Genomic DNA, 17,118 nt, shown 5'->3' on the forward strand with positions numbered 1-17,118 from the left:
GATTTCTGTTGCACTAATCCATTGAGAAAAGATGAAAAAATACTATAAAATGATACAGAGCAATAAGCTATAGTTATAACAAGTAAATTTATATGATATATGTTAAAATTTGATAAGTAAGTGGCTATTAAAAAATGTTGGAATAGGAGGAAGTCCTTCTGCTTGCCCCCTTCTTCACTCTCTTATTACATTGCCTTCTACTTGATGTTTCACCATAACAAGCATTCAAGACTTTTGCACTTGTTTCTACTGCCTAAAATACTGGTACCACCTGTCTGTATGATTTCTTCACTTCATTAAGGTCTCTGATCAAATGTTAACTTAGCACAGAGGCCTTCCCTGACAACTCTACCAAAAATTACAGCCCATCCTCTATTTTGTTATCCTGATTTAATTTTCTTCTTGGCATGTATCAGCCCCTGACACTGTATGTGTGTGTGTGTGTTTCAAATGTATTTTATTTTGTCTCCCATACAAACACAAGCTCCATGAAAGCAAGAAGCTATATCCCCACAGCCTAGAACAGTGCCTGGAAAAAGTTATTTTATGAAAGAATGGGATGTGTGCCCATGGAAGAAGGTGGCTGAGGCAGGACAGAGAAAGAGCATTAGAAATGAAGAGCTAGTGTTGTGGTATAGCTGGTTAAGCTGCCTCCTGCAACACCAGCATCCCATATGGGCACCAGTTCAAGACCTGGCTGCTCCACTTCTGATCCAGCTCTCTGCTAATGCGTCTGGGAAAGCAGTGGAAGTTGGCCCCAGTGCTTAGGCCCCTACACCCATGCGGAAGACCCAGAAGAAACTCCAGGCTCCTGGCTTTCACCTCGCATAGCCCCAGCCATTGCAGCCACTTGGGAAGTGAAACAGCAGATGGAAGATGTTTCTCTCTCTCTCTCTCCCTCTCTCTCTCTCCCTTTCTCTCTCTCTCCATCCCCCTTTCCCTCTCCTTCTTCCTCTCCCCACTTCTCTCTGTAATTCTTTCAAATAAATCTTTTGAAAAAAATTTTTTTGTGAAACCAAACCATGAGGACAGTTTAGATCAAAGAACTTCATGTTATCATAGGGTTTTCAAAGGTTCATGTATTAGAAACATGGTCTTCAGTGTGGCAGTGTTGAGATGGTGGGACCTTTAAGAGGTGGAGCCTAGTGGAAGATAGGTCATTGGTGGCTCCTCATGAAGGGATCAGTGCTGTCTCATGGGAGTGGGTGAGGTCTTGTGAGACCGGGTTAGTCCCCCTCAGAATGGCTTATTATGGGCCTGACGGCTCCCCTGAATCCTGCTCATGCTCTCACCATGTGAAGCTATATACAATGAGGCCCTCACGAGAGCTGATCAGTGTCATGCTCGTGGACCTCCAGAACTGTGAGCTTTATAGATTACCCAGTTCAGGTATTTTGTTATAGCAACACAAAACAAAACAGAATAAGACAATAATTTTTTAAAAATTTATATGAAAGGCAGGGAGAGACAGAGAGCTTCCATCTGCTGGCTCACTCCCTAAATGCCCAGTAACAGCCAGGATTGGAACAAGTCAACCAGGAAACTCAATTCGGGTCTCTCATGTGGGTGACAGGGACCCAACTCCTTGAGCTGTCACCTCTCAGAGTGCACATTAGTAGGAAGCTGGAATCAAGAGTGGAGCAAGAGCTCAATCCCAGGCACTCCAATATGGGACGCGGACATCCTAAGAAGCGCCTTAACAACTGCACTAAACTTCCATTCCAGACAATTGATAGTTTATAAAATACGAGTAAAATGATACAATTACCACCCTTAATAATAGATGTTGCCAAGTAAAATATAATAGTAAAATAACCAGAAAGTCATTATTTTTCTGGTCTAGTCATTCTTTATTATGATTAATTTCTCTGGCAGGGTTTTGGGTGCTTCAAATTTATAGTAAGCTTAAAAAGCTCAAAATTATTCTAAATCTTTGTATATTATTTTGATTATACTTTAAATGTTTTTAATGAGCATATTTGCTCTATTTTTCAACTGTAATAATCTTTCATTTTAGTGTTCAGACATCTATTTCAGTCCTGATGTTTTGTAGCAGTTGCTACAACGTGGATAGGAAAGACAATTTTCATTCCTTTTTCTGAAATGAATTCCAAGTCTATAGTAGCTCAAAACTTGAAACTTATAATATTTTTAAAGAATTATTTATTTATTTACTTATTTGAAAGACAGAGTTACAAAGAGAGGTAGAGACAGAAAGAGAGGTCTTCCATCCACTGGTTCATTCCCTGGATGGCCACAATGGCCAGAACTGCGCTGATCCAAAGGCAGGAGCCCGGATCTTCTTCTGGGTCTCCCACGTGGGTGCAGTGGCCCAAGGATTTGGGCCATCTTCTGCTTTCCCAGGCCATAGCAGAGAGCTGGATTGGAAGAGGAGCAGCCTGGACTAGAACCGGTGCCTGTATGGGATGCCGGCGCTTCAGGCCAGGGCTTTAACCCGCTGAGCCACAGTGCTGGACCCCACTATTGTATTTTATTGTAATATTTCTCACTGCTCTGGAAAGCTTTACTTGAATATGCCTTTGTCTCAAATGTTTAATCTAGAATATCCTATTGCTGATCTGTTAAGTAATTAGAATTGATACTCTGTAGGCATGGCTTTTTAAAAAACCCTCTTTATTCTTTTTTGGACGACATTCTTAAGAGAACTGCTTTTTCTGAGAATCTTCTATTTGTTCAAGTTTCAAGTGTTGCTCTCAGTCTTTCATGTAACTCTTGATATTCTTATATGTAGAAACTAGGAAAAGTTGTTTTGAAATTTGTAAATGACAAGATTTAAAATAACTTTCAAGGCCTAAAAGTAATGGAAATGAAGGAAACACAATATTGTCTCTGGCTTCAGAATTTGAAATCTTGATGTCAGGCCCTTGATGAATTTCTTGCTGTCTCTATTTCTTAATTTCCTCATCTGAAAATGTCCCAAACATATATTATTCACACATATAATATAAAAATAATTAATACAAGATAGTGCAAAGTACAAGCAATGAACAATAATATAATGTGATAATAAAAGTGCATATGGGCCGGCACCGCAGCTCAATAGGCTAATCCTCCACCTTGTGGCGCCGGCACATCAGGTTCTAGTCCCAGTCGGGGCACTGGATTCTGTCCCAGTTGCCCCTCTTCCAGGCCAGCTCTCTGCTGTGGCCCGGGAGTGCAGTGGAGGATGGCCCAAGTGCTTGGGCCCTGCACCCGCATGGGAGACCAGGAGAAGCACCTGGCTCCCGGCTTTGGATCAGCGCCGTGTGCCAGCCGCGGCGCGCTGGCCGCAGCGGCCATTGGAGGGTGAACCAACGGTAAAAGGAAGACCTTTTCTCTCTCTCTCTCTCTCTCACTGTCCACTCTGCCTTTCAAAAAAAAAAAAAAAAAAGTGCATATGAAGGTGTAAGGTGACTTGTAAGTCTCTGCCTATTGTATGTAAGGTGACTTATAAGTTTCTGCCTGTTATAACCATGGAAAGCTCCTGAAAGGAGGTATATGAGTTGGGTCCAGGGAGATAAGTAGTCAGATAAATTCATAAGGAAAAGGGGTCAGTGCTGTGGCATAGTAGGTTAGGTACCCACCTGTGGCACCGGCATCCCATGGGGCGCCGATTCGAGTCCTGGTTGCTCCACTTCCGATCCAGCTCTCTGCTATGGTCTGGGAAAGCAGTAGAAGAAGGCCCAAGTCCTAAGCCCCTGCCCCTTCGTAGGAGACCCGGAAGAAGCTCTTGGCTTCAGATCGGCCTAGCTACAGCCATTGTGGCCATATGGGGAATGAACCAGAGGATGGAAGACCTCTTTCTCTCTGTCTCTCTCTCTCTCTCTGTAACTATGCCTTTCAAGTAAATAAATAAATCTTGTAAAAAAAAATTAGAAGGATAGGGTTAATACCTAAAGTGTTTGCTACAACCAGGATTATTTGTCTCAATAAACAGATTAGCTTCTCTGAGGAGGAAAATACTGATAGCAGTTTTCCTTTATTATATTAAATCTGAAGTGATCAAATGAGAACTAAATGCCATTTATTTAATTTGACCTTGCAAAGGGTAATGTCCAAATCACATAGCTGGAACATTCAATAGGAGCACCATTATATCTTAAGTGAGATAAAAAAGAAAAGCATCCATAAAAGTAATTAAAAGGGATGTTTAAGAAGTTAATCCTGTTTAATCAGATTATTGAACAAATCAGTAATTGAATATCTCAGATAAGATCTCATCCGATGTCTCAGGGAACACTATTGCTAAAATCTTGCCAAAACAGATGTCTCCTAAGGATTATTGCTTAAAAGAGTTTTTTCTTGACATGACATATCCGTGTATAAATATTTCTTCCTTCTCATTTGACCCTCAAGGTTTGCAAGAAGGAGCATATCATGTAAATTTGAAAAATAAGAATGTTAACAGATTTGTTTAGATTTTATTGTGTTTCATTTGTTCCATTTTATTTCAAATTAGGGAGTAAGGAAACTACTAACATAAGCATATTTGAAAAAGGGTGGAAAGTGGCATTTTTAGTACTATATCTGATATGAGCTAGATATTATATGTCTTCTTACAGTATATCTAGTCACATTGTTTATGTAGATTGACTTACTTGTTATTTTACTAAAATATCAACAAAGCTGCATAGAGTTTGTTATCTTCACTTTATAGGTGAGATAACTGAGAGTCAGCATTGTTAAATAAATAGTTTGCTCAGTGTTTCCTAGTTTCTGGAAGAGCTTACTCTTTCTAATAAATAAAAAATAATTTTTAAAAGCCTGCACAGCAGATGACACATTCAAAAGAGTGAGAAGGCAACTAAAGAATGGGGAAAAGCATTTGAAAATCTTATTTGATAAGAGATTACCAAAATATATTGAAAGTAGAGTCTCAAAAAGCTGTTTGCATACCCACATTTCCTCAATACCATAATAGTCAAACAGTGAAAACAACCCCAATATCTACCAGTAGCTCAATGGATGAATCAAATGTACCTGTGTACACACAGAGTAGGATGTTATTCTGTCTTAAGGGAGGAAATCCTCTCCCATGCTACGACGTGGATGAAACTTAAGGACATTATACTAAGCGAAATGAGCCAGTAGCCAAAGAGTAGATTCTGTGTGATTCCACTTACATGAGGTATCTAAAGCAGTCAAATTCATAGAGACACAAAACAGAATGGTGGTTACCAGGGTCTGGAGCGAAGATGAAAGGGGAGTTGAAGGCTCTTTCACAACATCGTGAGCATGCTTAAAACTACTGAACCATACACTGAAAAGATTGTACATTTTATTGTGTGTAGAAATTTAGTGGAATATGATAAATTTGTGCAAATAAGTTTTAAAATTTATTTTTTAAAGTAGATTCCTTAAAAAATGTATAACCTGTAGAAATGTAATAAGCAAGACAGCAATGGCAGCTGGTGGTGTTGACTCACGGACACAGCTCATCGTTCCCAAAGCATTTGAAATAGCTGAGACACTTCTGAATTCTGCATACGCTTGTGGACCATCCAAAGCAGCAGAGTGAGAGGGCAGAGGATGAACGGAACTGTCAGAGGTCTTCATGTCTTTGACCACACAGCACATTTCAGTCATTTCAAACACAGACCATTGCCAGTGTCCGTAATTTGCTGTTCCAAAAGAAGCTTCGTAAGTTTGAGTTGGCCTGTTTGTCTAGAGATTGCAGAGTCCAATGTGCTGCTCCCAAGCCTGGAGGGGCAGTTTGAAAATGAGGAGCTGCAACAAATTCTTGATGATATCCAGACAAAGCACAGATTTCCATGTTAATCTCCTGATTTCTCTGCTGTCTGAGGGAGCCACATGCCCACTATGGGCTGCCTTGCCTAGAAATGTTATTGTATTTCCTCTGGAGAGCACAGCCCAGCTTGGTGTTGGTTTAGGTTGCTGTTTTGAAATGTGACTGCCAGGATGAGCACATAATCTTGGAGTGGCTTTCCATTGGCTCTGTGTCTTCCTGAGCAAGGAAAGAGTTGGGAGAGGTGAGGTGTAGAATGTTGACTGCCTTATGCTATGGTTTTGGGCTCTGATGTCATTACTTTTTATTACTGATGTTTCAAATTTTAATTTAAATGTGTTCATAATTTTTTAAAGATTTATTTATTTATTTGAAAGAGTTACACACACACACACAGAGAGAGAGAAAGAGAGAGAGAGAGAAAGAGAGAGGTCTTCCATCCGATGGTTCACTCCCCAATTGGCCACAATGTCTGGAGCTATGCCGATCCAAAGCCAGGAGCCAGGAGCTTTCTTCCAGGTCTCCATGTGGGTGCAGGGGCCCAAGCACTTGGACCATCTTTACTGCTTTCCCAGGCCATAGCAGAGGGCTAGATCGGAAGTGGAACAGCTGGGTCTCGAACCGGCACCCATATGGGATGCCGGCGCTTCAGGCTAGGGTGTTAACTCACTGCACCACAGCGCTGGCCCCTCATAGTTTTTAGAACTAGACTAGGACATAAAAAATTCATATGGGGAGGCCGGCGCCGCGGCTCACTAGAATAATCCTCCGCCTTGTGGCGCCGGCACACTGGGTTCTAGTCCCGGTTGGGGCGCCGGATTCTGTCCCGGTTGCCCCTCTTCCAGGCCAGCTCTCTGCTGTGGCCAGGGAGTGCAGTGGAGGATGGCCCAGGTGCTTGGGCCCTGCACCCCATGGGAGACCAGGAAAAGCACCTGGCTCCTGGCTCCTGCCATCGGATCAGCGCGGTGCGCCGGTCGCAGCGCGCCGGCCGCGGCGGCCATTGGAGGGTGAACCAACGGCAAAAGGAAGACCTTTCTCTCTCTCTCTCTCTCTCACTGTCCACTCTGCCTGTCCAAAAAAAAAAAAAAAAAAAATTCATATGGGGAAAAAACAATCTTACCTAGATACAAAAGGAAGAATTAAGCCACACAGGCATTATCATCTGAAATTCTTAAAGAAAGTGTGAAAGTGTTAATGGCTGTGAGAGAGTGTTGGCATCTTTGTGCCTAACTCAGGAGATGGGGAGGAAGTGCCCCATGGGAAGCAGTTAGACCAGGGGTACTACGCTAAGTATTGTGGGGCCCTTAGCCTTGAGGTACACAAATACTTATCCTTTTTTCTTGGGCTATTTTGCAGAGGGGATTTGGAATAAATGGTTCTGAAGCCCTCATTTTGTCACCGTCAGATTAAGATGTGTCCTTCACAGGCCAGACCTGAAAGTCTGAAGACTGTGAAGTCAACTACGGGCATCCAAGTCTAAATCTTTGGCTTAATCCTTAGCAACAGGTGCTCCGTGATGGGAGTGCTGAGGCGGGAGGAAGGGTGCCTCTCCAGAGCTGCTGCTGTGAAGTTATTCAGCCTCAGACTAGGTTGGGAAACACTGTAATAGAAAAGATTCTAGCATTGATTTTTCTGAAGAGAAATAAACCTGTTTTCTTCATTAAAGTAAGAAATAGAAAACCTATAGGAATTTTCCTATAACCATTAAAAGTAATTGAATCAGTGATCAGAAAGCTTCCTTATAAATATGACTTCACTAGAATGTTCTGCCCTACATTAAATGGAGGAATAATCACAATCTTATACATATTCTCATGGAGAGTACAGAATGGGCAATATCAAGTTATTTGTGAGGCTAGCAAGACCTTAATATCAATAGGACAGCATGAAAGAGTTAAAACTACAGGCAGGGCTGGCGCCGCGGCTCACTAGGCTAATCCTCCGCCTTATGGCACCGGCACACCAGGTTCTAGTCCTGGTCGGGGCGCCGGATTCTGTCCCGGTTGCCCCTCTTCCAGGCTAGCTCTCTGCTGTAGCCCAGGAGTGCAGTGGAGGATGGCCCAAGTGCTTGGGCCCTGCACCCCATGGGAGACCAGGAGAAGCACCTGGCTCCTGGCTTTGGATCAGCGTGGTGCGTCGGCCGCAGTGCGCCGGCTGCGGTGGCCATTGGAGGGTGAACCAACGGTAAAAGGAAGACCTTTCTCTCTGTCTCTCTCTCTCACTGTCCACTTCTGCCTGTCAAACAACAACAACAACAAAACTGCAGGCAGAAATCCTGAGCAAAACATTTGCAAACTAAGTCTACCATATAAAAAGTAAAATAAAATATCATGACTATACTGAATGTATCCCAGAATATAAAGTTGATTAGACTATTAACCAGTGTTGGGATCTTCTTAAAAAATTATAGGACAAAAATTATGTAATTATCTCAAGAAACACAGAAAAGTATGTGCTAAAGAATATCAACTCATGACTTGAAGCAATATCTTAGCAAACTAAAAATAGGAGACTAATTTACCTGATAAACATTATTTCAAAATATAAAAATCTTATATTAAACATATTTAATGGTGAGTGATTTGTAGCTTTTCATTTGAGATTAGGCATGAAATGATAATCTGTTATTACTAATTCTTCTGAAGGTGCTGGTAAGGTAAGAAAAAGGTAAGATAAGAAAAAGAAATAAAAATTATTGAAAAGTTCATCCTCAATATTCATAAACTAAATATTCACAAATGTTTGTATAGAAAATTTAAAGGATATATAGATAAGTTATTAGAGTTAGAAGAGTTTTTTAAGATGCAGAATTTACAAACAATATACAAACAGAAAATGACATTTTAAAAAATATCGCTTACAATAATCCTCCAAAGTTATAAAGTACCTAAGAATAAATCCAACATGAATGTGTAAGTCCTGTATATGGAAGAAATTATAAAACATATTTAGAGGCCTTAAAGAGTCCCTAAATAAATGGATAGCCATTCCATTATTATGATACACAGTCAACAGTAACTAGTTATCTTAAAATTAAGAAGCCACCATTGAGAGTGAGAATCTGTTACAGAGTAAAATAAGACATTCACAAAATATATAATCAAGCAAATGCTAATAGATATAAAAATTTCCTATAAACCAATAAAAATAAAGTAGAAGATCCAATAGAAAATGTGCAAGAAATTTTAAAGAGACTCTTCACAGGAGTACATCCAAATAGCAAATAAACATATGAAAAAGTACTCAATCTCATTAGTTACCAAAGTTATGCAGGTGATGACTTGATGACTCAAGCACTTGGATCCCCACTATCCACATGGGAGACCTATATTGAGTTCCTGGCTCCTGGCTTCAGCCTGGCCCAGCCCCAAATATTATAGTCATTTGGGGAGTGAACCAGCAAATAGAAGATTACTGTCTCTGTCTGTATCTCTATCTCTGTATTTCTCTGTGTGTGCGTGTGTGTCTGTCTGTTTTTCTCCCTGCCTCTCAAATAAATAAGTATTTTTTAAAAGAAATGAAAAATTTAAACATAATGAGATAGCACTACATACCAGCAAAACGACTTTATAGTACATTACTGACTGGTAAGCATGTGAGTAACCCTCCTGTACTGCTGGCGAGGATATAAGTTGCTGTAACCACTTTGGAAAACAGTTTGCATTTACTACTATAGTTGAACTTAAGCATCCTTGATAATGTAGCAGTTTGGCTCCTTGGCAAATAACCAATAAAAATCCCTGCATGTGTATACCAAAATTGCATATTAAAAAGTTTGTAGCAGAATTGTCATAACTAGTTTAGAATTAGACCTCAATGTCCATTAGTAGTAGAAAGGATATATAAAATATGTACAAATAATCAAATACCTCAGTGAAAACTAATATACCATAGCTCACATAACAAATTGAATGGGACTAACAAATATAATATTAGGTAAAAGAAGATTGACACAGATAAAAGTATACTGTATGTTTCCATTTATAGTGAAGTTGAAAAACTAAACTAGATTCTAATATTAGAGGACAGAATAGTGAGTAAACCTTGGGCAAGAGGTCTAGGACTTGAGATGTGTTAAGTGTACTTATGCTATGACTCAAAGTTCCATTTTTTGACCTACCAGTCAAAAATTGCCACAATATTTGTTGTTTAAAAAAGATTTATTATTTATTTGAAAGAATCACAGAGAGAGGGAAAGACAGAGAGAGAGAGAGAGAGAGAGAGAGAGAGCAAGCACTTCTATCACTAGTTCACTCCCCAGATGGCTGTAATGGCCAGGGCTGGGCGAGGACAAAGCCAGGAGCCAGGAGATTCATCTGAATCTCCCATATGGGTGGCAGGGGACCAAGTATATGGGCCATTAACCATTGCTTTCCCAGGCCATTAGCAGGAAGCTGGATCAGAAGTGGAGCAGCGAAACACAACCCAGAGCCCATATGGGATGCCAGCATTGCAAGCAGCAGCTTAACACTGTACCCCAAAACATTTGTTTTACTATAGTCATTAAACTGTGTATGTTCTGAGTACTTTTCTATGTATGTATGTGTACTGTTTTTCAATTTTTAAAAGATTTTTAAAATTATAAAAAAAGAAAATGTCAGACAACTGAATAGAAAAGTTTTTTTAAACATGTAATCCATACTAGAGGACAACAAATGACCAATAAACAAAATATAATGTTTGGCATGTAATCAGGGAAATACATATAAAATCTACATAGATAGTCAAAATATTAGAAATTTGACTGTTTCATGTATTTTTCTTATTGAGCAGAAGAGACACTCATACACATTGGTTAGATTATAAACTGGTATAACTGCTTTAGAAAATAGTTTGATGTTTTAGTCATTTTGATAATACAAGTATACACACACACACACACACACACACACATATCCTCACCCAGCAATTACATACCTAAGAACATACCCTGGAGAAACTTGTGTATTTGTACTACAGTGTGAATAAAAATACCCATAGTGGTGAAAACTGGAAACATGTTTGTCAACAAAAGAATGGAATGGAATGGAATTTTCATCCAAGTAACTAGTATGTAGCATCAAAAATTAATAAGCCATGGCTATCTACAATAATATAATAGAATCATAAAAAGACAAAAATTCAAATACATAGAATATTCTATTATAATTTTAAAAATTTAATTAAAATTCTGTTAGAATTCAGACACAAACAATTTTTTAGGACTGCATGTTTAGGTAAGCAGTTTAAGGCAGTAAATATAAAAAGAGCCGGCGCCGTGGCTCAATAGGCTAATCCTCCACCTTGCGGCGCCGGCACACCGGGTTCTAGTCCCGGTCGGGGCACCGGATTCTGTCCCGGTAGCCCCTCTTCCAGGCCAGCTCTCTGCTATGGCCAGGGAGTGCAGTGGAGGATGGCCCAGGTGCTTGGGCCCTGCACCCCATGGGAGACCAGGAAAAGCACCTGGATCCTGGCTCCTGCGATCGGATCAGCGCGGTGCGCCGGCTGCAGCGGCGGCCATTGGAGGGTGAACCAACGGCAAAGGAAGACCTTTCTCTCTCTCTCTCTCTCTCTCTCACTGTCCACTCTGCCTGTCAAAAAAAAATATATAAAAAAAGGTTTATTATAAAAGTCAGGAAAGTGGTTTTCTCTAAGAAGGGAGATGATTTAACTGACAAGAGATGCTCAGAGCATCTCCGGACTATAAACAGATCCTTTTCTTCACCTGAGTGGTGCTTTTGCAATTATTGACTTTGTAAATATTTGTAAAACTATGTTTTGCATCTTGTGAAAATTTTTTGTATTTAATATTTTACACTAGGGCAAATTAAATGCTCCCACTAGGTTCACTTTTCCATGTAGTAATAGCCATCCATCCTCAATGAAGAAGAGAAGGCTAGGAAAATATGGGAAGATAGAGAGCACAGGAGGATAGGCTGACCTGTGTCAGGAAGTGGGCACCTCTTTTTTTGGAGACTGAGAATGGGAGAAAGAACACAAGGGAAAAATGCATATGAATACAGACATTTAGGAGAGGAGTCGAAATAGTTAGATATATGTTCTTGTAAAATGGGAACCATTGAAAGCAAAGCTCAAGAGGAGGGTAGGAACTAGTGTGGGGCAAAATTATAAAATTTGTTCAGGTTTTGGCAAATATTTAAAATTTCATGTAACCAGTCAGAATTGAAATTGAAATTGTACTTCTGATATTGTTCATTATGAACAGACCTTTAATTTTCCCTCAGACACTAAAATGACTCAATTACATAATTAAACATTTTCAAAAATTCTGTTACTTAAAATGTACAGATAATAAATGTTTACATTGAATATAGAGGGCTGTTTTGGTAGGCAAAATATACTTACTTTGGCAAAGAATGATTGTGCTAACTTGTTTTTTTTTTCCTATTCAGGTCATGTATGGAATGTTGGTTTTCACATTAGTCCTGCGATCAATTTATATTGTTACGTGGTAAGTAGTTTGGATCGTCAATACTATAATTAAAGCATATTCAGTCTTCTAACAGTAAACCTATACCCTAAGTTGAAGAACACACACAACTTTACTCCAGCAGAGATATTGATAGAAAACTATAATCCAACACTCATTTTGGTAAAGTATAAGGGATCAGGCAAGTTAATATCATGTGAGTTCCAAAACTAAAGAAATGTGAAAAAAACTGTACACAATGGCCTCTTTTTAAATATTCATAATGTTCGTAATATAATAAAGACCTTGAAAAATGCTACAGTAAAACTTTTTATCTTTCTCAAACCTACGTGACTAGAGAACGCCTTTTATATAAAACCTCTAAAGATAAGCTATTAGCATCACAAAGAATTTGGATTCTAGGAAAGATTATTTGGAAAATGGGCATAATTTTTAAGAGTTAAAGAGCATTAAAAACTAATGCTTGTGAGAAGATATATCTTAAATATGACCTTGCCATACAGCAAGTGCTCAATTAATATATAGAATGATATGTAGGTTTGTTTTTTAATCTTTTAATTAGGTTTCTAACTTTGTAGAAATGTATACATTTGTAAAAAATAGTAGAGGGAGATCCTCTGTACCCTTTACCAATTTTCTCCAGTGGTAACATCTTGGAAAATTATACTATATTACACAGCCAGGATTTGATAATGACACAGTGAAGATTCAAAACACTTCCATCACAAGAATCCCTGTGTTCCTTTACAGCCACACCTAATTCCATCCCACCTCTACCTCACCCCACACTCCCTGTCTTTAATCCCTGGTAGTCACTAATCCATTTCTATAGTTTTGTTGATTCAAGAATGTTGTTTAAATGGAACCATATACTACATAATCTTTGGGATTGGCTTTTTTTTTTAATTCAACATAATTTGCTGGAGATTACCCAAAGTTGTCGGATGTTTCTATTGTTCATTCCTTTAAGCTGCTAAGTAATATTATCTGATATAGATTACCACTGTTTAGTCATTTGTCTGTTGAGTAATAACCTGGGTTGTTTCCAGTTTTTGCTATGTGAATAAATCCAAGAGCTGGATCTGAAGTGGAGCAGCTGGGACAGGAACTGGCACCCATATGAGATGTCAACATTCAAATTGGAGGCTTAACCCACTGCACCACAGCACCAGCCCCTAGTTTTCCACAAAAACACTAAACATTTTCCACAGTGCCTCTACCATTTTTACATTCCCACTACAAATGTGTTAGTGATCTAGTTTCTCTGCTTCCTTAACAGTATTTGATGGTATTTATTTATTTTAGCCATTCTTATAGGTATGCATTGATATATTACACTTTTAATTTGTATTTCCTTAGTGGCTGATGGTGTTGAACATACTTTCATGTGCTTTTTTGTCATTTGTGTATCATCTTTGGTGAAATGTCTGTTTATGTCTTTGCCCATTTTCTCTTGTTTTAAAACAATTTTTAAAAAGAAAGAACAACAGAAAATGTATTAGACAGCTTTTCATTGCTGCAACAAAATACCTGAGGCAACCTACTTTATAAAGAAGGGGCTTTATTTTTAGCTCATGATTCTGAAGGTTCAAAATCTGAAGAGGGTCCTACTGTTTGTACAGTTTCTCTCCCTCTCCTTATAAACCCTCCAGGATTCAGTCATGGAGGCCCCACTGTAATGACCATTCAGTTTCCCAAAGCTCCACCTCTAAACACCATAGTCAAGTTAGCTTCACACCCTCTTAATAGCATTGACATAAGACTGGGTATTAAACTCCTGCATGAGTCTGGAAAGACAAATCATATTCAAACCATAGCAGATAATAAGGAGAGTTTCTGTTGCTTCTACAGTTGAGTTTTGAGACTCTGATTTGTCAGATATGTGATTTGCAAATGTTTTCTCCCAATCTGTACCTATTTTTTCATCCTCCTTTCAGGGTTGTTTAATGACCAAACACTTAAATTTCATAAGATCTAATTGACGAATTTTCCTTTTATGGATTGTACTTTTGGTGTCAAGCCTAAAAACTCTCTTCCAGCCTTCACTCCCAAAGATTTCCTCCAATTTTCCTAAAAGAGTGTGTAGTTTTACATTTTCAATTTAAGTCCACGATTTATTTTGAGTTAATTTTGTATAAGGTATGACACTTAGGGGCTGGCATTATGGTGCAGCAGGTTGAGCTGCTGCCACTTGTGATGCCAGAATCCCATGTGAGCACCAGTTTGGGTCCTGGCTGCTACACTTCTGATTCAGTTCCCTGCTTGTGTGCCTGGGAGGAGTAGCAGAGGGTGATCCAAGTACTTGGACCCTTGCCACCAACGTGGGATACCTGGGTGGAGTTCCAGTGTGTATTTTTCAACTGTTGGATGAAATATTATATAGACATCTGTTAGATCTGTTTAATTTATAATATAGATTAACTCCGGTGTTTCTGTTAGTTTTCTCTCTGGATGACCTGTAATCTTGTTAAAAGTAGGGTCCTGAAGTCCCCAAGTATTGGTGTCTAACTCCCTTTAGATCCAATAATATTTACTTTATATTATTGGATACACTGGTGGTAGGTACATATATATATATATATTTTTTTTTTAGATTTATTTATTTAGTTGAAAGAGCTACAGAAAAAGAGAGGAAGAGAGAAGAGAGAGCTTATGTTGTTGGTTCACTCCCCAGACACCCGCAACAGCCAGGGCTGAGCTGTGCTAAAGCCAGGAGCTTCATCCATGTCTATGGATAGTAGGGCCCCAAGCACTTGGGCCATCTTTGCTGCTTTTCTCAAGCCATTAGCATGCAGCTGGATCAGAAGTAGAGCAGCTGGAACACGAACTGGTGCCTCTGTGGGAGCTGGCATCGCAGGCAATGGGTTCAACCCCATATGCCGTGATGCCAGTCCCCAAAATTTGTTTTAAGTAAACACAGTGCTATATCCTCCAAGCCAGCACTCAAGATATAATTCACAAAGAACTGCACTCTAGATAGATGAAGTATTCTCTAAGAAAAAATATCATTTTCTAGCTGGCACCATGGCTCAATAGGCTAATCCTCCACCTTGTGGCGCCAGCACACCAGGTTCTAGTCCCGGTCGGGGCGCCGGATTCTGTCCCGGTTGCCCCTCTTCCAGGCCAGCTCTCTGCTGTGGCCCGGGAGTGCAGTGGAGGATGGCCCAGGTGCTTGGGCCCTGCACCCCATGGGAGACCAGGAAAAGCACCTGGCTCCTGGCTTCGGATCAGCGTGATGTGCCGGCCGCAGCGCGCCGGCCGCAGCGGCCATTGGAAGGTGAACTAACAGCAAAAAGGAAGACCTTTCTCTCTGTCTCTCTCTCTCACTGTCCACTCTGCCTGTCAAAAATTTTAAAAAATATATCATTTTCATCCTCATTATTTTTCTTATCCCTGGACACTATTAAGAGGAAGTTGCATGCAGATCTGCATTTCTATGGCTGAGGTCATGGCTATCAGGGAGGTTGCCTTTCTAGTCAAATCATGAGTTATTGGGTTTATATTCCTAGATATACCCAGTTACATTCCCAACTATTCCCACAACTATTTTTAGTGATGAAGGTATTTTTGTTTTTAAATCTGTTCTAGAGTTACAAAATTTGTGTTACGTTCCATGTGTCCTCAGGCCAAGAGGTTGGGCATCCTCTTCATTCCTACCACTTCCAAATTATTTATCCTCTTTCCTCTTCAAAATTTGAAGTTCTTATTTTTTTTTTGTTTGTTTCCCCAAAAACCTTTTATTTAAGGAATATAAACTTCATACATTTCATAATTACAACTTCAGGAACATGGTGATACTTCTTATTGTACCCTCCTTCCCACCCACTCTCTCAGCCCTCTTCCTCCTCCCTCTCCTATTCCCACTTTTATTTTTTACTAAGATCTTTTATAACTTTATACACATAGTTAACTTTATACACATAGTTTCCTCAACTTTATACACTGTTCCTCAACAGTGGAGACAAGGACTGTACAAAGTCATTGCTTCTCAAAGCATCAATTTCACTCTAGTAGGTTGTCTTTTAGATGCTCTATTAGTTATCATAGGTCAGGGAGAACATATGGTATTTGTCCTTTTGGGACTGGCTTATTTCACTAAGAATGATGTTTTACAGTTTCATCCATTTTGTTGCAAATGACCAGATTTCATTGTGTTTTTATTTATTTATTTATTTATTTATTTATTTATTTATTTATTTATTTTGTCTTTTACCACTGTGTAGTATTCTATGGTATACATAACCCATAATTTCTTTATCCAGTCTTCAGGTGATAGGCATTTGGGTTGATTCCATGTCTGAGCTATTGTGAATTGAGCTGCAGTAAACACGGGGGTGCAGATAACTCTTTCATATGCTGATTTCATTTCCCTTGGGTAAATTTCCAGGAGTGGGATGGCTGGGTCATATGGTAAGTCTAGATTGTGCTTCTCCTGGTCTCCCATGCGGGTGCAGGGCACAAGCACTTGGGCCATCCTCCACTGCATTCCCTGGCCATAACAGAGAGCTGGCCTGGAAGAGGGGCAACCAGGACAGAATCAGGCGCCCCGACCGGGACTAGAACCTGGTGTGCCGGCGCCGCAAGACAGAGGATTAGCCTATTGAGCCATGGCACCGGCCTCCATACTGTCTTACTTAGTAGTTTTGCCAGTTGTTACATTCTCACCAACAGTGGATTAAGGTACATTTTTCCCTACATCCTTGCCAGCATTTGTAGTTTGTTGATTTCTGTATGAAAGCCATTCCAAAACGGGGGTTGGGGGGTGAGGTCAAACCTTGTGGTTTTGATTTGCATTTCCCTGATGGCTAGTGATCCTGAGCATTTTTTTCATGTGTCTGTTGGTCATTTGTATTTCTTCTTTTGGAAAATACCTGTTTAAGTCCTTTGCCCATTTCTTAACTGGGTTGTTTATTTTGTTGTAATTGAGTTTCTTGATCTCTTT

General features: G+C 39.7%; 1 protein-coding gene across 2 annotated transcripts in view; it reads left to right on the forward strand.

Annotated features, from left to right (window-relative positions):
• The window catches only part of ACER3 (alkaline ceramidase 3), a 158,150-nt gene that overhangs the window by 101,600 nt on the left and 39,432 nt on the right, over window positions 1-17,118 (forward strand). For both annotated transcript variants that reach the window (XM_008263677.4, XM_008263685.4), the window contains one exon: window positions 12,139-12,197. In XM_008263677.4, the coding sequence (XP_008261899.1) occupies window positions 12,139-12,197 (59 nt within the window). The remainder of the gene's footprint in view (window positions 1-12,138; window positions 12,198-17,118) is intronic.

The sequence above is a fragment of the Oryctolagus cuniculus genome, chromosome 1, assembly GCF_964237555.1.
Source record: "Oryctolagus cuniculus chromosome 1, mOryCun1.1, whole genome shotgun sequence".
In the NCBI taxonomy this organism is placed as follows: domain Eukaryota; kingdom Metazoa; phylum Chordata; class Mammalia; order Lagomorpha; family Leporidae; genus Oryctolagus; species Oryctolagus cuniculus.